Source organism: Rhinolophus sinicus, linkage group LG06 (assembly GCF_036562045.2).
Source record: "Rhinolophus sinicus isolate RSC01 linkage group LG06, ASM3656204v1, whole genome shotgun sequence".
NCBI classification, from domain to species: Eukaryota; Metazoa; Chordata; class Mammalia; order Chiroptera; family Rhinolophidae; genus Rhinolophus; species Rhinolophus sinicus.
In genome coordinates, this window is record NC_133756.1 from 107,673,334 (window position 1) to 107,698,635 (window position 25,302).

Here is a 25,302-nt window from a genome sequence, read left to right on the forward strand (position 1 = left end):
TCCTTTACTTCTCTGTGTGTGGTGGTGAATACCCCCTGCTGCTGCGCTGTGCATGTTCCTTCATACCAGGCATTCCCAACTGAGCTGTGCCCAGTAAACTGGGATATTTGGAACTAGAAGCATCAACTGAGCTGTGTTGCATGAAATTATCGTGCTTTATTGCATGGGACTGGGTTTCAAGAAAAGGGCTCTGGAGAGAAAGACTGTCAAGATTGGCATTAAACAGTTCCAGATCGCTGGAGGAGCCTAGAGGTTGGGGAAGCACTCTCCGTGAACTAACCCTCCACCTCTAATTGGTTGTGGCATTTCCCGACCCATCTGTGGTACAGAGGTGTGGAAAGGAGGCTCTTGCCAATCATCCTGGATTAAAGTAAAGGAGAAATGCAGAACGTAGAGAGTGTATATATGTATGTGTGCACATGTGCTGAAAGCAGAGCTTGAGAGCCAACGGCATAACAAGAACATAATCCTGTTGAATTCTGTTGAACTTTGTATTTGCTTCCCCAAACACTGGATTTGCTTCCTCAGTAGGGGACTCTTTCTGGTTTTCAAAATAATGTCTAACTTTCTCCAAAGACCACTGCAGTGCACAACTTCTGAGGAACCATTCACATGGCAGTGTGTGAAAATGGTGCCCGGAACTGTGCGGTATACATCCTGAGCAATCATTCATCGCAGCTCTGGCTAAAGTTTGGCCAACTTCATCCATGGCTCCCACAGAAAAGGCAATGACAGCATGTGTATGTCTGTAGGTATACATGTGTGCACATTAGTGTACCTGATGGCCTTATGCCCATGATTCCATCGTACAGCTATCGCTGGATCTCAGTGTGTCTGGTATATAAGCCTCAATAGATTATTTTGTGGGAGTAAATCAATAGACTGTTCCTGGGGCTCCTGGTTTCCTTCCATCCAGATATGACAAAGTATCATAATTCCTGTCTTTCAAAATCAGTCAAACAACACCGAAGTTGGTTGGATAAGGTAAAAATGACTGCATCAGATGTGTGCTGGGACTCTGTCCAGGGTGACTTTTGATTTGAGGCAATTATCTATAATTGGACTGGAGTTCCCAAACCTAGCAAACTCGGGCTGCCTATCAAACATGCTGAGGCAAAATCCTGGGCAGTACAACTTAGAAATCTATAGTGTTACATGTTCCCTAGGTCATTCTGATTTAACCAGTCTATAAACTGATATTTAGGAATAATCCATTCATCTAGGAGATGACATGGAGCTGTTCATGGCAAACGTTAGGTCTCAATTCTGTCATGTGGTGGTCTTGGGAGTGTTTCATCAATGCTTGGAACTCTCAGATCTGATCAGCACGATTCAATTTGCTCAAGGCTTTCTTGATTGAGAATGGGGAAGAAGGGGACAAAAGACAGAAGACAGTGGGACACAGAGGGTAAGGGGACCCCAGATCAGACAGACCAAACTTCCTTGGGTCAGGTCTAGATCTACAGAGGTAGACATTCAACGTGTCTACACAGGGAATGGTACAAGTTTCTCTACAACAGCAAGATACCATTTAGCTTGTGTTTCCTCACTTGTTTAGATATAGAGTCAAGGCAATATCAAGGCTTATTACATGGCTATGTCCTTTGGAGGCAGAGGGAAATAGAACATACTGTAGTAAAGACAGTTCTGTTGGAGTAACTTCCTCTGCCCTACAGATAAGCATAGTTACTTGGGAACAAATGGTCTTCTCTTCCTACTTTTTCTTCCTTCCCATTTATTTAACATGAAATAAAAACTGACAATGAGAGAGAAAGAATGTGTGGGAGAGGGAAAGAGTCCTTCAGTGCTCTATGAGAGCTTTCCATTAGGGAGGAGAAAAGGCCTGGAGACATACGAAAGAGAGGCCAACATTTCTAAGGCCTTCAAATCTTTTTTTTCAACTTCATATTTGTTTATATAAACACACACACACAATGACATTTATCCAGGAGAAATAAGTTTAAAATGAACATTAAGAGAAAAGCTATCAGAGAGGAGCCAACTGCAATGTAAATCATTTCTAATAAGAGGTTAGAGTAGCTAATTCCAATTCAGTGACTCTGGAATCGAATGAAAGAACTAGGAATAGAATAATTGTATGAGACTTTTACAGATATTTTTATTATCAACTGATAGGGCCCTGTTTCTTATCAACACCCCCTCCCGTTGCTTTCCAGAGTCATGTTTAAGCATTATATTTACTCCAAACATCTGGGCTGGTTCTGTGGCCATTACTGAGTCACCAATCCCAGAGAGGGGCTAAGGAAGCTCAAACAACCACAGAAAACCAGGAGTTTTGCCCACATCTCATTTGCCTGTTTTTTTATAATGAAACTTTAGAAAGGACAGAACCCTGTGAATTCATGCCTGGGGTGATTCTTCAGAGCCAAGTTGCCTGGCAGGGAGAAGAGTTTGATAATGCACGTAGTCACATCCGGCCAGAACATTATTATCTATAATATTGGCAAGGCCTTAGAGACAGACACTCCCTCCCTTCTCCCTCTTACTTCTACCCCCATATTTGGAAAGGAATGAGAACCTTTTATGTATCCATAACACTCCAGCTTCCTGAAATGTTCTATTGCTGTTTTCCCATTATGTGAACAGTTTTGTTTTCCTTCTGTCTGAATACAGCATAACTTGTCATCTTTTCATATTTTCACAGTGGACAGTCTAAACGTGTTTCAGAGCAGAGTCCTCCCGATTGCAGGAGAAGTGAAAGAGAGTCCTAAATAGTGAGGTGCTCTAAGCACTGGAAATTCTCTAAACCCTGTTACCACTGTGAGTTCATACCGAGATGGTCCACCCACAGGCGCAAAACCTCAACAGGGAACGTTATTATCTCCTGTCTCAGCAGGGGTATTACAATGGAGTGGCAGTTGGAGTCTGTGTTTGATGGGCTCATGTTGCACCCCATGAAGGATAGGCAAAGACACTCTGAACCACCCCCAGTCTCTCTTTGAGAAAGAGCTCCCTCAGTCAACTGAAATTGATAGATCTACAGTCCCCAACCAGTGCTAGAAGGAAGGCGAGTGGCACCTGGTTATTTCTATTGACGCTATGTCATGATATCAATCACCTCAAGTGTTAACCTCCAATCAGTTGAATAACTGATTTTCACCTAGTAGATGCAGCATCTGCTTTTAGTGGGCATGCTTAATAAAGCCATAGAGAATCTGGTAACTGTGATGTAACAATGGTTATTGAATTACTAAGAACTCAGATTTGAAAAGTAACACCAAAATGTGATGTCTGTGTTAGGATTGTTTTGCCATTCATTCCTTCAATTATTTATTTCTTCATTTAATGTTCATTTATTAAGCACTTACAATGAGCCAAGCACTTACAGGACACTGGAAATAAGTGAATAACCAATGCCCTTGAAAATCTGTAGTCTATTGGGACACAGAGTCAGAAAAATAGACAATGTTATGTAATATAGAACCCCTCTCCCACAGGGCAGTGTATGCATCAGATTAACTCCTCATTTGATATCATTGCTATAGTTTATGACAGTGCAAATAGAATTAAGAAACTAAATAGAAATAGAAACTAAATAACAATAAACATGAACTGAGTGTTCAGATAGGGCTATGCACACAGTTACATAAAATTCAGAATCCACAGAAGAGAAAGATTCTGCCTTTCCAGAACAAAAGAGGCCAGCCAACTGCACAGTGATAGATTAGGACTTCTGCAGTTGTCTCTTCTTCATTCCTTCCCAAAGTCAATTTCAAATCAATGTTCTGACTTACATTTAGAGATGTTCTAAAACAGATAAGAATAATTATAATTATTTCCATTACTGTAATTACTATGTATGTAATTACATCAGACTCTGTAAGTAGCCCCTTCACATATTATGCATTAAGTTCTCCCAAAAACATCATAAGCAAGGTATTTTTCCTTTCCATGGTACAGATGAGGAAAATAAAGATCAGGGATATTAAAGAACTTACATAGTATAGTGGCTTAATGAAAATTCTGAAATCCAAGAGACCTGAAAATCTGGTTCCAGCTGTAGCCAGAGTGTGATGCTTTAGCTGAGATGCCTTAATTAAGATCAAAAGGAGTCTTTTTGTCTATACAGAAATCATTTTTCAGAAACCATTGTAAAAATCCTTGACATCCTCTTATTCTACGGTCCCTCAGGATTCATCTCTGTGATGTTCAGATCAATGTTGATACAGAGCTTTGGAACTTATTATCAGGTTATTTTATGGACACAACCTTGGGTGGTGCCATTTCCCTGACGCTCCCCAATGGACTGTCTTGTTAGCCCCTTGGTTCACGTGTGCACTCAGCACTTAGCACAGAGACAACAGTGCATGGTGGCAATGACTGGATTTAGGGTCAGATCTCAGGCACTGCTGTTCTGCCTTTTATTTGACTTATACAACTGAGTTAAGTTCCATAAGTCTCAGTTTTTGCATCTATAGTACAGGTTAATAATGCCTTTCCATTCCAAGCATTCAAGATGATGGACCTTATTTTATTTCCGCAACACTCCCAGCGTACCTACTGCACACCAGATACCATATAAGCACAGGAGACGCATGTACTCACTGCCGTTAAGAGTGTTCCGAGTTTAGTGCAGGAACAGACTCACAAACAATGAAAAATACCATCCAGTAGGTGCTATGTCAGACAGCTGTCGCGAAGGTCAAATATAGTAATGTAGGTGAAAACACCTTGTGAGGTGTAAATTCTATTCAAATGGGAGCTATTATTATCCCCAAACTCTCTTCTCTTTTGTTATCAATCCCAATCTCATGTTTTCTTCACAGTTTAAATCAAGCTGGGTTCCTCCACAAAGTCTTCCTGGACATACCAGCCCACAAGCACAAAACAGCTGTGTTTTCTTTCATTGTCTCTTTACGCAATTGTGATCTGGGCTTTGTAGTGATTTCCGGGGGAAAAAGATCATTTCTTGTTTTAGAAAAAAAAAAGTCCTCTAATCTTAGTTGAAGCCCTTCACATGAAGCCTAGCAGTTAGAGCTCAGTATCAGGTGCAGTTTAGTTTTGAGGAGGTTTAAGTCCAGGTTACTGAATTATCGGTCATAAGAAATAGTTCAATTTGAAAAAGGAAACTATGTGGTGATCCAACAAAATGCCTCTGCTTGGTACACGCTCCTGATTATATCCTTTATCAGATGCTTTCTCTTTATGAGGACTTAAGGGGAAGTAGCAGGTGTATTAGAACCATCAGTTACTTTAATAACCCATCCTGAAAGGATATGTCACATTTTGAAAAGGCCACCTGTTGCCATTAAACCAAAGAGGGGTTAAAATAAGGCCCAGTGCTTCTCCTCCCACAAGGATTTTATTAGGGACTAAAGACCTAGAAAGAGGTGTGCTCTGGGGGAATTATCACAGAAGCATGCTCCCTCCCCAGCTACTTAAAAGAGAGGGGAAACTCCATCTCACAGGGAGGATGTTGGAAGGGTTTCATGAGAGTAAGCATGTGGAACTAGCTTCTTTGCCATGTATGCAATACACATATTAATTGAATTTTCTTTATCCATGTTACTTTAAGATTCCCCAGGCTATAAGGCCTCATTAAGCTCCACTTTATTTGCAAATCCTTCCTTGAAACTTCTTCCCCAGTGAGCAGCCTTTTCTCTGAATTCCTCTAACACCAACAAGAAAAACCTTATAGGCAAAGACAAATGTCTTTTCTTTCACAATAGTTTTTCTATCAGTATCTTCCTTTCCATCCTCATTTTCGTCACACCTGTCAGCATCTTAACACTGCATCCCTGCACTATGAAAGCAAGCTCTTAAGTCTATCCCGGACACCACTATTTTTGCTTATGTCAATTTTCTTTGTTCCTCATTGCCTAGAGGACTAATTAAAGTAACAGATAAATATTAATTTGCCCTTAACATTTTCCTGAAGTAGGACCAGGACTGGGGCCAGATGAGGAATAAGGTCAACAGATAAAACTGGGGTGAGAGTTTACAGGAGATTAAGGCATGGTTCCTGCATTCAATTATTTGTGTTGAGGTCAAGAAAGAAGGTGAAATATATAAAATATTAATAGAATATTTACAGTTGAAAAATAACATACAAAAGAAGCCATGAGTATTTCTTTATATATTCATTCATTTATTGGTCAAGCATATAGATTACATCTGTATCTGACTTATTTAAATAGCAAAAGAAAGGAGAAGAAAGAAGATCCTGGTAGGTAAGGGGTGGCCAGGAAGAATTTTTAGAGTCCAAACTCTACCTTCTGATGCCTTTAAAGTCTTACTCCATCCCGACACAGGCCAAGTGCACTACTGCTTATCTCTAGAAAATTCCTTATGGATTCCTGAACTTCTGTCATTGCTGTTCCTCCTGGAAGCCAATGCCTAGCACTCTCTTTTTGTATTTTGCCATAATCTACTAATTATTCAAGGCCTATATGTAATCTGTCTCCCATAACCAGGCAGCATACCCTGGCCAGGCCCTCCCCTCTTGCTGGAAATGGTTTCTTCCTCTTGAAGGTTTGAATCCCTTGTTATCTGTACTCTACAGAAACTAAATGAGCTGCTTGTTCCCGAGCCCCACCATTCCTCACTCTCCTCACACTTAGCACCATTCCAACCTGCCCATCTGCTTCCTCATTTCACAGTCCTAGGAAAAAGAAAAACTTCTTTCTATAACAATACTGTGAGTAACTCATATTGTTAGCCTTCTTCTGTATGTATCTTCTTTCTTGGATTTGATTTTACCCTCTTCGAGGAAAGTCTTTTATACCAATAACTCTCAGCCACAATATCAAAAAGCATTGATGAATAAAATCATTTGTTGTGAAAGTATCACATGTCATTAGTTCCCAAATTAGTTAAACTACCAACTAATGGTGCAGATGTAAGGTTATGCTTACAATTATTTTCATTTACTGGTATTCCAAATAATTCAGAGGGGAAATGACAGAACTATCAGGGTAGGAATCAAGTGTGCTACATATAGGACAATTGTCTTTTATTAGATGACAGCATAAAAAAAAAAGGCTAAAAAGGCCATACAATATGAATTTATATGGTTGTAAGCTTCAAGTGCCTTCATCATCAAGGCATCCATTCATTATCCTTGACAAACGTAGGGGCTTGTCACCCTGTGCTATTTGAGTTAATGACCAAAGAGAGATATATAGGGTGCTTTCTTGAGATTGCAAAGTATATGATTAAGAAGTATAGACATAGAGTAACAGAGACTATCAATCAAAGGACTATCTACTTAAAAACACATATCATCACCAGGTAGCATCTGAGGCTTGTCTTCCATGGAATAAGGAGAACTCCTCGCTTCAAAAAGCAAATTAGAGACAGTGTACTGTCATGGAAAAATGGAACTGGAAATTATGATACGGTATTAGTTCCACTTTGCCATTTCCTAACTGTGTAATGTTGGGCAAATCACCTAATCTCACTGAGCTTCAGTTTTATCATTTTTGAAAGGGGAATAAAGATGTTGATCCTATCTACCTTCAACAATCAGAGTGTTCCTAAAAGTGCTTTATAAAGCACTACGCAAATATAAGGTGCTATTGTTTTGATTATGTGTCTGTATTAGGTGATTTAGTCCTTGACTTCATTTCCATTTACTCGAGTGTTTTTCTCTCTACATACATCTCTAATGCATATATCATCATAGCCATTTAAATTGCTTTTGTCAGTGAGATAGCTATCTACATCCATTTGTGCTGTAACTGGGGAAATTTATATAAATGATTCTGCCATATTCTTATATATGATGGTGTATTTTTCAGTGTAATTGTCAAAATCAAGACATTAGGTTTTAAGTGAGGCTCAGAAAGAACTGTTTCCACCTAATTTAGAATGTCTGAATATAAACAATATCAAATTCCTCAGTATCTTTTAAAAGCTGTATTTCACTTCGTAATTTAAAGCAAATTTTTGCAAGTAAAAATGTATTGATAAACAGTTGAGTAAAGTAAGCATAAACTGGAACTGCAATTGCAAATTTCTGTTTATAATATTCTTAATTCATGAAATTCTCTTATTGACCTAATGGTTTTCTGATGTCATTCCAAAGATATATGTGCTAATGATGTTCCAAGGTTTTTTTTGTTTTGTTTTGTTTTTAATACTTGTTGTATTAGGAAGCTTAAAATCAAAGTATACCTCTCTCCTGCCTACCCCTCAAGCCCCAAATCTCCGAGAGGTTTAGTAATTAAGATAACCTTTTCATAAAAAGAATTTGTTAATTTTCAGAAAACACATTTGCTTATTCTGATGCTCTGAAACCACAACTTATGAAAGTATTAATAAGCCACGTAACAAAAGAGAGAATAAGGACTTAGTTTTGTTTTTTTTCCTATTCAATGAAATACTCTGAGAATTTTAATTGCTTATATGCTATTAAGAAAACGCTAAACAAGTTCTGAGGAAAACACCACACAGACCATTCAACAGCCATTTAAAATAAATGCAAAAATTCTAAATTCCATAGACTTTTTGATGGCAAAACTCTCTCTGTATTAACATTTGCTTCCTAATGATGGTGTGCCATGGGAAATTTCTCTGCAGGTTTGGGCAGATGGATAGAGAAATGGGGAAAAGTCATTAAGCTGGCATTCAGAAGTGGCTTAAATTAAATAAATTATTTGTGTCCTACATAGAAAAGAAGAAGGAGGAAAATAAACTTGTGAGAAAGCTGTAAGATGTCATTGTGGCAAACCCCAAATATAAATAAATAAATAAATAAATAAACAAACAAACAAACAAACAGGCAGGCCTGGTGGCTCAGGCGGTTAGAGCTCCATGCTTCTAACTCCGATGGCTACCGGTCTGATTCCCACATGGGCCAGTGGGCTCTCAACCACAAGGTTGCTGGTTCAATTCCTCGAGTCCTGCAAGGGACGGTGGGCTCCGTCCCCTGCAACTAAGATTGAACTGGGCACCTTGAGCTGAGCTGCCTCCCGGATGGCTCAGTTGGTTGGAGTGCGGGCTCTCAACCACAAGGTTGCCAGTTCAACTCTCGCAAGGGATAGTGGGCTGTGCCCCCTGCAACTAGAAACGGCAACTGGACCTGGAGCTGAGCTGCGCCCTCCACAAGTAAGACTGAAAGGACAACAATTTGACTTGGCAAAAAGACCTGGAAGTATACACTGTTCCCCAATAAAGTCCTGTTCCCCTTCCCCAATAAAATCTTAAAAAAAAAAAAAAAAATACACAAAGAAACCCTAGCCCTCAACAAACATTATAGAAATGTTTTGTTTTGTTTTCAGAAACAATGAGCAAATTTAATAAACAATAAAACAATAGATTAATTACATAATATTATATTTGGCAAAAAAGTTAATTGGTGCTTGGAAACAGCAAGAAGGTTTTTTAGTGTTTTTGTTATTCATTATTGTTTTGGCCAGTTTGTCCTCCTTTACAGATGTAAACAACAATTTGTCCTGTCTCTCGTCCATTCCTCTTTCCTCCTCCTTCTTTTCCAATGTCCGGAATACTCAGTGGGTAAGGTGAAGTGTTATAGACAGGTAAGGAAAAGTTCCCTTTCCTTTTTCTTACCTCAGGCCTCTTAGACATATGTATAATCCTGATGCTTCAAAAAAAAAAAATTCTCAGCCTAAGTAATAATAAACATTGTATCTTGATTGAATGAAGGTTTGATGGTGATAAATAATGCCTTGCAGAGGTGCTTTGCTTAATAAAGTACCCTCATGTGTATTACTCTTTGGGATCCTCCCAGAAATCATGTGAGGAGGGCAGGCGATGATTACTTCTTCTATTTTTCACCAATAAGCAAAGAATCTCAAAGTGTTAAGTGATTTGCCCAACGTCACTCAGATTTTGGACCCACATTCTGGGTCTACTGCTATACTGCCTCAATAAGCTTTCATCTCTGAGAAGTTTCACTAAAACGGATATATATGAATTACAAAAAAGGAATAAACACTTCTTTTGTGATTTTCATGGTAAATATCAAGACCTGTGCTTTCATTCTTAATGAAATTTCTTTTATCTGTATACACTGAGGACTATTCAGTACAGTGAGTTATATAAAAAATAGATATATCCAGAAGACAAAAAGAGAATTTCCTTAATACTGAATTATTTTTAAAGCTTAATTCTAACAGGAAAAATAACTCAATATGATTTTTTTAAATGAAATGCGTTTATCCATTCAAACACTAGCCCCAAAGTATTATTGACCACTTACTATGTTCTATGCAATGCACTGGGTATTATGGACATAGCAGGCAACAAAGAACCCTCTGCCTGTGCCTTCATAATGCTCCATCCAGCAATAAGAAGCACATATGGCAAAGAGTTATCAAGTGCCTAATGCAGGGACTATGGGAACCTAACCTAGTCAGGGGTGGGGTCAGGAAAGCATTCTTCAAGGAAAGGCAATTAAGGCGACATTAAAAAAAAAAAAAAAAAGATAGGAAGTACTTAGGCTAAAAGGAAGAAAAGGCAGAGAAGAAAAGGCAGAGACTGAACACAATGAAAGAGCATTTCAGGAAGAAGCAAAATGTGGAAAAGAAATAATGTGGAATTTAATGCAGTAGATGTGCTTGTGCAAGGATACAACTCAGGATGAGAAGACAGGCCACAGATCAAACCATACAGAACTCCAATTTTTGTTAAAGTTGGTCAGGTTAAAGAGATACAACCAGAAATATTTATGAATTTACCATATATTTCACTTTGCACTGAATTCTCTCTTCTTCAAACCAGAGCTCAAAACAGCACAGAATATTGTTTTTATTTTCTGAAGTGTAGTATCCATAAGGAATGTAAAAACTAATCCTTACATACCATCTTACCAAACCCTTTTAAAGAGATTGTTATTTTCCAAGCATCCAGGCTGGCAGATCCAGAATTAGAACCCAGATTTTAGGATCCTTTGTCCATTGCTTTTTCCAGAACACCACGCTATGGCCCTGTTAGCTTGAGAATCCTATCCATCCATCAAATGCTTATTAAGATTCTGCTGTGTCAATGAACAAGACAGATAGGTTCCCTGTCTTCATGGAAACTACATTCTACTAATAAACAGCCTAATGTCATAAGTTGCTTTTACAAAAAGGTTTCTAGTTGTAGAAAAAAAAGTCTTTTATTACCTAAGAAATGAAAAATGAAGTACTCAGATTTGGACTCCATTTCTCTGGCATCTCCTCTGTCCATTTCCATTGTTACTCAGAGTGTCTGGTGCTCTCTCTCCCACATGACAATGGGCTCTGTGAGCAAAGGCCTAGATGGGAAGGATGTCAATATTTCCTGCAGATTGGTTTGTTAGGATAGTTTCCTTCTCACACATTCATCCAAAAGTTTTACAATCTGCTGTCACGTTTTTGGGCATGGCTACATGTGATCCCAAAGACTGTCATTGTTTACATCCAAAGTTATGTGCCATAAAAACTTTTCTGTGCCAGGAGCTAGAACTTGCCTAGAGTAAAACTTGGAGAATAAATCCAGTTATACTTCTAGCTTCTACACCATGTTTTATATTGAAAGTGGCCTCAGAGACCTGAAAGATTAATTGTCCTCCCAACATGCTTGTTTCTTATCCTATAGGTAGGAGAGAAAGGGGTTTGTTGGCAACTACCCTCCCAATCAAATCCCATAAATAACCTGGCCCATTTCTTCTGTGTCATGTTCCAGGAGTTAGTGCACACCTGGGAAGAAGAAAAGTAATACACTAAAAACATAAAAGGTGGCAGGTCAAATTAATACAAAACTTCAAAACAAACCCTGAAACTCTCCTGGAAATGGAAGGTAACAGGTTGGCAGTGCCCTTTCTGCTACTGGAGATGCACAGCAACCTCCAAACCTGGAAATAATCTGTCCATCCTTTTCAGAAAGAGGGGTAGGAGTGAAGGACATCTCACATTCCAGAATTCTGAGTATCCCAGGTTGCAATATGTTGTATAGACTGAATGGAATGAGAGTTCAAAGGAAGAAGTGGAGAAAGGAAGACCACAAAGTGGAAATGGGCAGATAAAGAAATGGGAAGGGAAGCAGTGGGGAAAAGAGGCAGAAATCATTTTGTTACAGGGGCTGCAGAGACCATGGTCTGTTATCAAGGGAGTTGGGTGTCTCAGGCAGAGTAGATCTGGCAGTTGCAGTCAGACAGTCCCAAGGTAGGGGAGCTCCAAACATAATTCAGTCCCTGCCTGGCAAAGGCAGGTCAGCCCTCTGTTTAGGCCTCTTCCAGGAAGCCAAGGGAGCAATAGGAACCCAGAGAGAAAGGACAGCTTCCTGTTAGAGTTTCTCAGTTTGTGAAATACCTGTTGCAGAATCTCTTTAGATAGCAGGGGTGCCAAATGCTTGTAAAATGCATCAATCATTGGAACCCAATCCAGATTATCAGAATCTCTTGGGGTCCTGCCCTGGGATATTTGGTAAGAGCTCTAGATGAGTTTTATGCACAATTGAGTTTAATAATCTCTTGCTGAGATGATAAGATTGGGTGGCCAAAGCCTTTTGTCCACAGACTGCCCAAAGCTATCTCTTGGTCACCTAGAACACAGCTATCTGGACATAACAGACCCCTAGTTACAGAGATCTTGAATTCCTTTGTGATGAGAAATCACACCCAGATCTCTCCATATGCCAGCCCTGAAGGTTAGGTCCCATCCTCTTCTGACCATACATGAGGTTCCTAACAGAGAGGCTGTAGCTTCAGAGGCTGTTGTGTCATTTTTTGCAGTAAATCAGTCTCTGAGGCTGAAGCACCAATTGCATCCTCATCAGAGAAGCTTTCACACCCCAGGATGGAACCAAGAAGGGAAGAGGGAAAAAGGCCTTTAGAAATCATGCCTGTCAGACAACACTCATCAAGACCCTAATTTGAAAGCAATATGCTAGGTGCCAAAGGCAATATACTGCATATTCTCTCAGGATTGTTATTTCAAGTTTTAGACCTAAAATAAATGTATGAGGAAAATTTCTGTGAAATAGAAAAGTTCTAATTAATTATAACTTCCTGTATGTTTACTGAATTTGTATTTTCCAGCAGATAAGCCAGACTAAGTAAAACTATGTTCAAAGTCAAGAGTTCAGACAGAAATCCCTAGTTAAATACACCAACCATTGGCCTTGCTGAATAAAAACTGAACTGGAACCACTGTCTACTTCCTGGTAACCCTTGACTCTTACCTCTTCTCTCCCCTTTGATGACTAGGTTGGTGAGTTGAGGTCCTAGTTCTGACGTTTCCTTTCAGAGGCTGCCAACTTTAGGAAGCCTTCGCCTGTACCAAGCACTTCTGGACTCAATCACAATACTGCAAGCCCTCGTTTCCATGTTTGCAGTATAACCAGCTGTTGGACTCCCGGGTGGGCTAAGAACTATTGCGGAACCCATAAATACTCCTTCATCCTAACTAATAACCCCTTTGACACCCTTTCGTGGAAATGATAAACGGAAGGCCAGATATAAGAAAGAAGCCTTAAATTACAAAGAAAATCCACTTCCAAGGTCTCTTTTCATGGTGTCCTTTTGATGCCTTATTTCCTGATAGAACAAAGAAAGTCCTTTCCAATCCAAGCCCCATAACCACCCACCACTGGGAAAACCTGCCCGGGACCTCGGGACCTTGCTGAGTCACATCTGTCTTTCTTCTCCCCGCAGCTCCAATGGAAAATCCGTCACTTGGGCCCAGAACGAGAGGAGCAGCCGAGGGCAGCACCTGTGGCAGAGGCTGTCGATCCACATCAACAAGAAAGAGAATCCCAATCAAACGGCCGTCATCAAGCCCTTCCCCAAAAGCACGGAGAGCCGCGGCCTGAGCGCGGGAGGCGCGGGCGCGGGCGCCAGCGCCGGGGTCACGGGCAGCGCTAGCTGCTCGGCGGCCGCTAATACCGGCGGGTCTGAGCCTCCAGACGCGGGCTCCAAAGCTCTGTACGAGGGAACGGAGACCGAGGAACGCCTCCCCGCGCCGGTGCGCCCGCGCTCGCCGTCTCCCATCAGCACCCTGAGCCACCGAGCGGGCTCAGCCAGCCGCACCGACGACGACGTGCCGTCGCTGCAGTCGGAGCCCGCGGCGCGCAGCAGCTCCTCGCAGGGCTCGCTCATGGAGCAGATCAGCAGCGTGGTGACCCGCTTCACCGCCAACATCAGCGAGCTCAACTCCATGATGCTGTCCACCGCGGCTCCTGGCCCCAGCGTGGGCGCCCCGCTCTGCTCTTCCTATCTGATCCCCAAAGAGATCCAGCTGCCCACGACCATGACGACGTTCGCCGAAATCCAGCCACTGCCGGCCATCGAGGTCACGGCCGGCGCGCAGCCCGCTGCAACCGCCACGCCGGCGGGGGGCGCTGCCTGCGAGACCCCTGCGGTCGGGCCTGAGGCCGCGGCTGCCAAGCCGGACCTGGAGGAGTTAGTGGCTCTCACCCCTCCGTCCCCCTTCAGAGACTCGGTGGACTCGGGGAGTACAACCCCCAACTCGCCAGTTTCCGAGTCGGCCCTCTGTATCCCATCATCTCCCAAATATGACACACTGATCATAAGAGATTACACTCAGAGCTCCTCGTCGTTGTGAATGACATTGGAAACCACGCTGGATTCTGCGAACAGAGCTGAGACAGCCAGTGTTCACACAGACACGGGGACAAGCATAGTCGCCTGGTTAAGACCTGAGGTGGAAGATGCCTAGTAAACCCGTAGTGGAAACATGAGATTAACAGTGCTTATTTAATTAACATCAACCGACCGATGAAGACACCAACTACAAATCTTTTGGCAGATTTTCTTCTAGTGGCCTTAGAAAACATGGGCTTTTAAGAAACACTGCTTATATTTTTGAGGGCTGACAAGGAGTCTGTTGAAACAGTTACATATCAAGTGCTTTGCTCTAGGGAAGCAATGAGTGTGAAACAGCATAATGGAGGAGGGAAAGCATAGTTAATAAGCAATTGTAAAATGTTTTGTTTGTTTACTTTAGTTCTTTTCCCAGAAGATTCTTTGATTCATCAAACATGAATGTACATTTTCTAACAAACTCAAAATCTGGGACCAAAACGTTAAGCTTTCTCTCACCCTTTTTATTTTTATTTTTCTTTCTTTTGTTTTTCCTTTAAAGACCTTGAAAAACAGTAACTTGGGCCCGGTATTAACTGAGGCATTGTGAATGTGTCCCAGACATATCACACAACTGGATAATGACTGCTGTGCTGATGTATGCAGGGCTTTTTCCAGAGACTTTCCTCTCCAATTTGGTTGTGAAATCCTCTTTCAAAAGCCTGCATCCGGGATTCCACCTAGTTATTTCAATTCACCTCCATTAATCAACAAAACCAGTGGAAGATTTCTTGACTATTTCACCATGTTGCCAATCAATACTGGAGTAGCAAAAAAATATTTTCTGGAATACTGTTTTGTAATTCCCTCACTGAGGTGCGTTGTGTAGCTGGAAATTCTCTTTATAATAATAATAATAATTCTTAAGCTCCAGCTAAGCTATCTCTTTCATAAAATGTGGCCACTCCTCCTTATGAATGCTGTTCCGTTAGCATTGCCAGTTAAAATATTAACATATGCATTTGGGCTCTTCATTCCTTTCTTTTGAGAACCTGATGCACAAAAAGCTCCTGTGTTCCTTCCAAGTCCCACCACTGGAAGAATGGTCCATGGACCCAATGGAGACATTGTCTTGATTGTCATGATCATAGGGACTGTTCAAAAAAATTAATGCAGTCTTAACACACTGGAAAACTTAAACTGTGTCAAGTCGGCTTAGCAGAAATTTAGCCATGCCACTGAGCAATCATTTTAACTTTTCTTGGCTGCTTAAACAGGGCAGCTATGAACTGTGACAAATGTAGAATATTTTTTCAAAGCAATACAAAATACTAAAAACAGAGGAACCTTAATAAATATAAACCACACAATCTTTCTTAGCCATTCCAAAAAGAGACAAAGCGATTATTATTTTCCTTTTAAAAGTAATCATTAACATGATTTTGTATACTTCATACTGTCACTTTTTAAATACTGCACAAAAGAGATTTAAAGTTATAATAGAAATACATGTGCTTTGATAGCTTAATAGATAGAATTCATAGCTCAAGACATGCATTTACTATCATCTCCTTCTTCCTCCCATTACAGCTATCCTCAGGTGCCATTTTTATTTTTTTAAATAAGGATAGTAATAAAAGGAGGAGGTGTCCTATAAATTCAAAGTTCAGTTGACCGAGCCTTATACTAAAGAGAGCCTTATGAAAAAGATTTGCTATGAGGCAGAAGTGTATTTTTGGAAGAGGGAAAAATAAGTAAAACCTTTTCATTTTGCTCAATATCCTTATTTTGGTATATATTTTGTTATTTCACCTCTACTTAAAGAATTAAGAAATGGAAGTATATCCATTGGAATAATTTAACATTCTCCACTTTTAAAAGCTATTATAAACATACTGCTTGATTTTCTTTTCCTGATATCTGTTCCTAGATTACATTTTAATCAAATATCCCAATATGAACTATTGAAAGCTAACATTAATTTACTAAAATATACATTAAATTGAACCTTCTATGACAGATTTGAAAGTAACATCATCAGATCACCCTGATCCCAAATATTATAATGAGACCCTTGAAACAGAGCAAATCTAAGTTTTATGGCTCTATTGAAAGCAATGCTTGCCTCTACTTCAAAAAACTGTAAATATTTTGATGTATTATTATCCCTGGAACCTCATCAAAAGAACATTCACCTGGGGATTACTGTCTTGACTTGTTAGACATTGAAAGCTTTCTCAGTATGCTCTACTATCTAAGTTTTAAAATTTGTCTCATAAAAGCCTATGTTGATTTCCATTTTGTTCTCAAGTACAGGTTTCACTGTATTGACCAATAGACGGACATTTTTTTGAACTTTATCCACGATCAAATTCCTTTTCTAACTTTTTGTAACATATTTCTTTAAAAAGCACACTACTTTATGAAAAAATTCATTAGAAATTAAAATTCAATGAAAATAAATTAGCATGTGATAATTCCATATGAAATTACAGTCAACTGTAAGAAAAATAATTTATCCAATTAGAGTACAAGATGCACTTTTCTCTGTATTTCTATACCCTTTGCCATTTCATTCAATACATTGTATAATACATACTATTAGTAATGCATTCTTGAGATCTTTTATTTTGGAATGATGCTAACTCTGTCTCTTTGCCAATTCTAATACAGGTTCCAAGTAATAACTCTACAATACAAAGCGAACTGAAATTCATTCTAGGGCTAGGATATGAACTTCACAACTCATTTGGGTACCTATTTTCATTGAATTTCCTTGAAAACAATCTGTTCCTGGTGCCCAGTGATAATTCAGTCGGGACTAAAAGGAAGGGGAAAGTACAGTGAAATACTAAGTTTCAGAAAAGTGGCCCTAAAGAACAATTTGGTCCCAGGAAGAAAAGAAGAAGACAAAGGAAGAAGGAAGAAGGAAGAAGAAGAAGAAGAAGAAGAAGAAGAAGAAGAAGAAGAAGAAGAAGAAGAAGAAGGAAGAAGGAAGAAGGAAGAAGGAAGAAGAAAGAAACCTGGTTTGATCAAGTTATACGGACTATCTAAGCAGTCTACTCATTCTTTGATGTTGGGAGAGGAGTGGGGTCAGCCTAAGAAGACCATATCTGGATTGGGAAGAACTATCTCTCTAGGTTAGGGGTGGGGGACAGAAAGGGAGTGTAGAAAGGAGAACCACATGAGATTTGACTGAAGCAAAACAGAGAAGCAAATCCCAAATGTGCTAAGCCTTGATAGTAACAGTCTTCCCCAAGCTAATGTTGTTGCCAGCAAGTGATCAGGACCACTAGGAGCTATTTCTGACTGTAAATGAATTGTATAATGGCTCTGCTGCAGTTCTGTGACTTTCAAGCCAGGAATTAAATACTTATTAAGAAAAAAAGAAAAAACATTTCCTATGCTAGTCTCCCAGCAAAATGTACATGTTTTGGAGACTTCAAAGGTATTATCTGAGTTCACATTTAGCCACAGCTTATTAATAACCCTCAAGCTGTCAGAATCTCTATAGTTACCATTTACAATTTTATACTGTGAAAAAATACAGATCAGTGAAAAGCATAAAGATAAATCAGAATTTAAAGAGGGTCTGAGGCCTGGGAGATTCTCTATCTGTTGAAGAATGAGGCATGTATAAAATAGTTGGCTGCATTGCACTGATCTTCCCAATGTGAACAAATATACTATGTATATTGTGTGTATTTCTAGATTTCAATGGCAGCTGCTGGTGGTGTTGTAATTAGAAAATCTATATAGAATATAGATGTTTTAGGGAGGTGGTGCCAATCCTAAAAGATTTGTGTGGGCTACAAGTGCTTGTACTTACTTTTTTCTGCACTTACAACTGATTCGGTTTTAAAATTGTGTGCGCGTATCTGTTTTTCTGTTGTTGCAGCTTGTACTATTAAAACAATAGAGAATGTTAAATTATTTTGATGTGAATTGCAAATGATTTTTTTCATAAAGTTTAACATTTTTATCAGTATTGTTTCTCTTTGTACTTGTACAAACGTGTTTTATTTTAGCATTTTAAAATACACTTGCCTGTTTCTCAGTTGTCTAAATCATGTTATAGTTGGTGTTTGTGAAGTCAGTTACTTTTTGAAAAACATTAAAAAAGAAACTATGATATGACTTTAAGATTCTTCCCCTTAAATGTTTAGAATGTTGTCTTAACAGTGTTTTCTCAGACCCAGAAAAAAGAGCAACACTCTTATTTAATTTTAAATTCTGAATGATCTACACTTTTGAATTATGGACTTTACAAAGTAGCCTGTAGACAGTATATTAAAATAAAAATATAAACCAACCACATACCAACCAGAGATGCTGTCCCCAAAGAAATTGACAAACACTTTTTAACACACAATACCTTTTTAAAAATAAGGAAGCATGTAGGGAATACCTTTTTTTGTGTGTCTGGGACTATAAATTATAGATATAATTCCACAGTTATCTGTGTTAATCAAAGTATCACAAAAATACTAATATAGATTGTATATGTAGATATATGTACATGTATATAGATACACACATCTATGTAGGTATTTCACTTTTGGGTCCATCTATACATGTTTTTGTGGGTGTATTTGTGTTTCTCTGTGCATGTATGGGAATACATATATAATATTCCCAGAAAAAAATTTACTTGTCAAATCACTTTTTACTTGAATGGATTCTTAAGCAAGCAAATTTACTCTCCCTGGACACAAATTAGCTAAAACCTAAAAGCATAATGTAGGCGAGATGCTTAATATGTGGGAGAGAAAGGCAATGTAGATTTTAAAATACAGCTTCTCTCCCCTTCATTGTATTATTTATACACATATGATATACACACATATTCTTATAGCACATATGGAAATTGATACAAAATATGTTTGATCTTAAAAAAGGAACCCATTTTTTTTGCTTTGTCAGACTCCTGCTTTGGTGTCTTCTATTCTGAAGTAATACAAATGAACATATGTTTATATAAACTTGAGGTTGAGGTAAGAAATCAGGACTGCATACAGAAAATTATATTTTAAAGATCAAAAGAGTCTTGTGAGACTCTGTAGAATCATGGAAGGCCAGCCAAAATCAGCTAATGCAATAGAAATGACATTGAATTAAAAGTCAGGGTCTAATACCTTGTCCCATATGAACTGGGCTGAATTACTCATGACTTCTCTATAATTCAATTCCTCTTTCTTTACATGCAGAAGTGAGTTTCAATAAGCTGTGAAATTTATTATCTTTCCATTATTCTTGGTATATGCTAAATGCTCAATAGGCATTATCTATTATTAGCGGCAACATATACAGTTAATATTCAGCAGGCAGCTTAGATATGTTATATCCAATATTACTTGTGGAGCTATTCTTGTCTAACTTAAAGCATACCTCATTGGAGGGAAGCCTACTGGTATTTGAACTCATATGCAACCTTGGAACTGTCCATCTAGGATGACTTAGAAAACTGACCTTAAGCACCATAGAACAAATGTTTTTCTTCTGTAATAATCTATGCTGAATGTTGGTCCATTTTTTGGTTATACTGTACATGAACGATCACTTTTAAAAAAATGAGTAATTCTCAAACATTGACTTTTTTATGGTAGCAAGCAAGAGACAGGTAAATGGACAGGATTATATTAATGAACTTATCTCCTTAAACAAAAGCATAGTATTTACAGGTTTTTCTCCAAGTATTTCAAAATTCAAAATAAATTACTACATTTCACCCTGTTTATTATTTTTTGAGAATAATTTTAATAGTGAAATTCTATGAGAAACCCTTTAAACTCAGCTTCTCTGAACATTCTTAGAATCCTAAATCAAAAGTATTTATAGAAAAACTTAGCTTACCCTCAACAAGAATAAATATTTTAAATTAACTTTTACTGCAGACCAAAGGCATTTATTTTTGCCAAGACATATAAGCCTTTTTGAGGCATATGACCTACATAAGCATTTTATATATACACGTTAATTAGATTATATATATATATATCAGACACTTTTGACTTATTTATACCAAGCTTGTATTTTTACTCATTGATATAAAGCTGTTCATAACTGTTATATTTCTATAACAGGTTAATCTTATATAATATATTATGTAAATTACATATTCATGAAAATCGCATAAAACAGTTGGTTTTTCTGAACTGCTAAATAGTAATAGGTGTTTCATAAAATGAAAGTTTTTAGAGTTTTAAAAGTTTTGGAAAACATAATAACTTCAAATTAAATGGTTGCCTTCACCACAGAACTTGCCAGTCTTTAAATTTGCTAATATACATTAACTTTGAAAGCCTCTCTCTCTCTCTCTCTCTCTCTATCTCTGTCTCTCTGTCTCTCTCTCTCTCTCTGTCTCTCTCTCTCTCTCTTTTAGTAGTCTCAGAGTAGATCTTTATGGAACACATTTTGGAAATGTTATGACATACATAAAATTTGTAATTTGTACATACTTTCTTTTAGTCTTGAAAATTAGTTGCTATTTCCGTGATGATTTCCTAAGGCTTTTAGAGCAGAAAATATGAATTAATACAGTTATAGCATCACTTTCAGCGCTATTATTCTGAACCATGGGAAGTCTTGCTTTGTTTTATTATTCATTTTCTTCCTATTTCCTGATTCTCAGAGGTCAACTGAGGTCTGTTTGTTTGTTTGTTTTTCCCTTTTTTCATAATACATGTTGGGTGGTTCCCTAACTCTAACAGCCTCAGATGAAGTAATATGTGAGATAATAACATTCGTAGATGTTGAATAGCCAGTGAATTGTATTCTAAGAGCAGCAGAAGTAAAATGGAGTAAAACTTAGAGGACTCAAGTAACATACACACCAAGAATAATCAAATTTATTTAAAGAATAGGCATTCTTTTCACCATCTGTGAAACATTCAAAAGTATTAACCTTGAATTTGATGATGAAGGAAATCTTAATAAATTTCAAAAAGCAAAATCATATAGGCTATATTCACTGAGTTAAAAAAACATAAAATTTTGAAATTAAAAAAAAATAGATATCCAAAAGAAATATGTTTATTTGGAATCTTTTGCCCAAGTGGTTTTTTGGGATGAAGAGGAAAACTTAACTAAAATCACAGCCTACTTAGAAATGAACATTAGTGATGATCTTGCATATTAAAATTTGTATAACAGTTAAAGCATAGTACAAAGAATATATTTTACTCTAAATACATACATTTAAAAATAGACTGAAAATAAATTAATTAAATATTCAAATGAACATATTTACAAATAAACAATTAAAAACAGAAAATACAAATACTAATTAATATTAAGTCAAATTTAATACAAGAAAGCAAACATCCAACAAAAAAAAAATGCTTATTCAAACCAAAATCTTTTAATTTGAAAAGACCAATACATTGACATTCATTAAACATAATCAAGTAAAACAGAGAAACCACAATTAACATTAATAATGAGAAAGAAGTCATAGCTATGTGTATAGAGAATACATATAAGAAAACACTAGGTAAAACTTTATACTAATAAATTTGAAAATATAAATAAAAATGGATATTATTTTGGAAAATATAAATTATCAAATTAAAACCAAAACAAGTAGAAAACTCATACCAATAATGACAGACTATCATAAAAGGAAATTTTAAAATCACTCTAAAAAGAATAAGCCTAAAAATTTTACAGGTGAATTTCATCACAGTATATAAAAATAAAACATAGAAAAATAAGGAAATATCTATAGATAATTTTATGATGTTTTTCTAACTTTGGTACACAAGTCAGACAAGGAAAGAAAAACAGTTGGCTATTAACATAAATGTAGATTATAAAATCCTAAAGTATTTATACATCAAATTGTGAAATTTAATAAATGAATAACCCTTCGTGACTCTAGGATTTTAATGTTCAATATTAGAAAGTTGATTAATATATTTAATTACATTAACATATCAGGAGAACAATGTAATCTATATAACAGATATAGAAACAGTGATAAAATTCAACACCAATTCTGGTTAAAATAGAATAAAATAAATTAGTGACTAAAAACAAAAGGAAATTTTCTTAAGATTAAAACAAACATCTGTCAGAAACAGCAAACATGCTACTAATAGAAAAATATTAGAATTCCCATTAGATCATGAATGAAAGATGTATGTCATATATGCACAATTTCTAAAGTGAAAATGGAATTTTTGTTTAGAACTTGACATTTTTGAGATTTATAGAAAATGTAAGCATTAGTTATATTGGAACAATGGCTTTCCCTGAGACAACTATTTATACTGCACTATTATGCACAAGCCAGGACATAGCCCCACTAATATTTAATGTGGTATTCGACATCCTAGATAAAACTTTAAGAAAAAGAAAGTAGACACTAACACTTAAAGAAAGAAATCTACTACAAGCAGATTCATCCACCCATACAATCCATGGCACTCAAGAAATAAAATGTTAATAATATGAAAAGACAAAACAGGAAAAAAATAACTAGCGATGAGCTGTGTGACTTTGGGGAAGCAATTTCTTGTCATGGGTTGCTCATGAACATTGTTAACTCTGCCAAAATAGCAGGGAAAGTTAAAAATATAAACACAATAATTTTTTAATTGTGAAAAACAGTATAGTATGTGCTTGACAAAGAGGTAGTAAAGGGAAATGGTGTAGGTGAGAGCAATATATTGGAACACTTACCAAAGGGATTTTCAAATAACAAAAATGTAAAGGATCAGTAGGAGCTGACCAGATAGATACAAGAGAGGAAAATATTAGGGGAACAGTACATTCACTGGCCAAGAAAGTGCGTGGAGTGTTCAGGGAAGTACCATTTTTTTAATATCATTAAATCCTTCTTGGGAGGATTAAATGAGATAATTATGAGGTAGGACAATTAAGTTTGAGAACTCATCCTAGAAAAAGTACTACATACCTCACTGCTGAATATCATCACGGTCACCTTCGAAGTACTCCCCTTGGGAAGCTATGCACTGACGTCAGAACCTAGTCCACCCTTCAAAGAAATTTTGGACCTCTTTCTGGAATGGCCATCAGGGCTCTTGTCATATTACCCTTGATGTCCTCAATGTCATCAAAATGTCTCCCTTTCAATATTTCCTTTATCTTTGGGTAAAGAAAGAAGTCATCGGGGGGCCAGATAAGGTGAGTAGGGAGGGTGTTCCAATGCAGTGATTTGTTTACTGGCTAAAAACTCCCTCACAGACAGTGTCGTGTGAGCTAGTGCATTGTCGTGATGCAAGAGCCATGAGTTATTGGCTAAAAGTTCAGGTCATCTAACATTTTCACGCAGCCTTTTCAGCACTTCCAAGTAGTAAACTTGGTTATCTGTTCATCCACTTGGTACAAATTCATAATGAATAATCCCTCTGGTAACAAAAACTGTCAGCAACATCGTTGCAACAAGTTTGCGAACTTAATTGTCACAATTATTACATGATATATAAAGACCAAAAATAAATAATTTAATTTAAAATTACTTCTTTATCATTAACTACCTTAAAATTATTTTTTTTAATTTTTAAGAGGGTAGTTATGAGATTACATATCACTATGAAAGGGATTCACAAATCAAAGATTGAAAAATACTACATCTCCCCAATATATTTCTATATTATCCCTATGGTTAATTTTAGCTTAAAAATCACTGAACTTTATAATATGAATAGAAGCTTTAAATTATATCCATCTCAGCAATATTTCACAAGTAAGAAAAGGAACTTCTGTGTGCAGGTGAGATAGGCCTGATTAATAAGTACTTCAATCTTAGCTCTGACTCAAAGGCAAAATCCAGAGCAGGTTTCAACTATGCTATTGCTTCAAACTGCCCTCTGTAACTTGAGCCTCTGCATAACTATTAAGCAAACTATTCATTGGTATAACATTCTCTGGACTTCTGTTCTTAAAAGCTATGCAGCCTGTCAATAGAAGACCTGGCATTTAAAAGTATCCCTGATTCCAAGATCCATCAGCCATTCCAATACTTCTTATCTTGTGCGACTTGACCCTGATGCTTTCCTCCAGAACAGCCCACACTTGAGTCCCATGCTTCTTTCCACGCCTAGTCAAGAGACATTATCTTAAGGGGAAGAGCAAGCAGAAGGCTTCTGGTGTTCACTTGACATAGGACAGGGCAAAACGGTGGTATTTCATCCAGCAGAACAGAACACCTTGCCCTGGGACATGCCGTCACCTGAAGGATAGGGGCCACTGCAATCCCTAAGACACACACAAATCAGTTATGGGAGTAGTGGTTGTCTGGGCAAGTTTCTTAAAGAAGGTGATGTTGAAGGTAGGACTTGAAGGACTATTTGACACAGGTTATTCTTGACAAAGGAAACAGCATGTACAAACGCACAAGTGTGAAGTTCAACCTTCTGTGATAAATATGAAGGGATTTGGTAGTACCCAAGTGTAGAGTTCTTATGAGGAAGTGTCAAGAAAATGATTAAAAAGTTAAAAAAAAAAGAAAGAAAGAAAGAAAGAAAGAAAGAAAGAAAGAAAGAAAGAAAGAAAGAAAGAGAAAGAAAGAAAAGTTTGTATGCTTTGCTAAGGAGTTTAGACTTTATCTTTAAGGTGGTAAGAAGCCATTGAATTGTTTTAAGAGATTGGCATGATCAGCTTTTTGTTTATAAAATATGATTGTACTAGAAAGCAATGGAAAAGGGTGTGGAAGGCAGCTAGGGGCAGATGGAACCATTATCAGGCAATCTACTTGACAAATAATGAGAGCAGAAACTGTGCAGATGGTGAAGCAGTAGTGATTTTAGGAAAACTTGTGAAGGAGAATTGATATAAATTAGTGACTGTCT

The 25,302-nt window shown here is 37.6% G+C and overlaps 1 protein-coding gene across 6 annotated transcripts in view; it reads left to right on the forward strand.

Moving 5' to 3' along the window:
• GRM5 (glutamate metabotropic receptor 5) overlaps positions 1-17,433 on the forward strand; it is a 456,294-nt gene extending 438,861 nt beyond the window's left edge. For 4 of the 6 annotated variants that reach the window (XR_012497441.1, XR_012497444.1, XR_012497443.1 and 1 more), the window contains 2 exons: positions 13,601-15,364; positions 17,162-17,433. Coding sequence is in view for 2 of the 6 variants with exons in the window: in XM_074335624.1 (XP_074191725.1) it covers positions 13,601-14,510 (910 nt within the window). In the remaining 4 variants the exon portion in view is untranslated. Of the gene's footprint in view, positions 1-13,600 lie in introns of all 6 variants that reach the window. The other 2 variants (XM_074335624.1, XM_074335623.1) reach the window with 1 other exon arrangement.
• Positions 17,434-25,302: the final 7,869 nt, after the last annotated feature.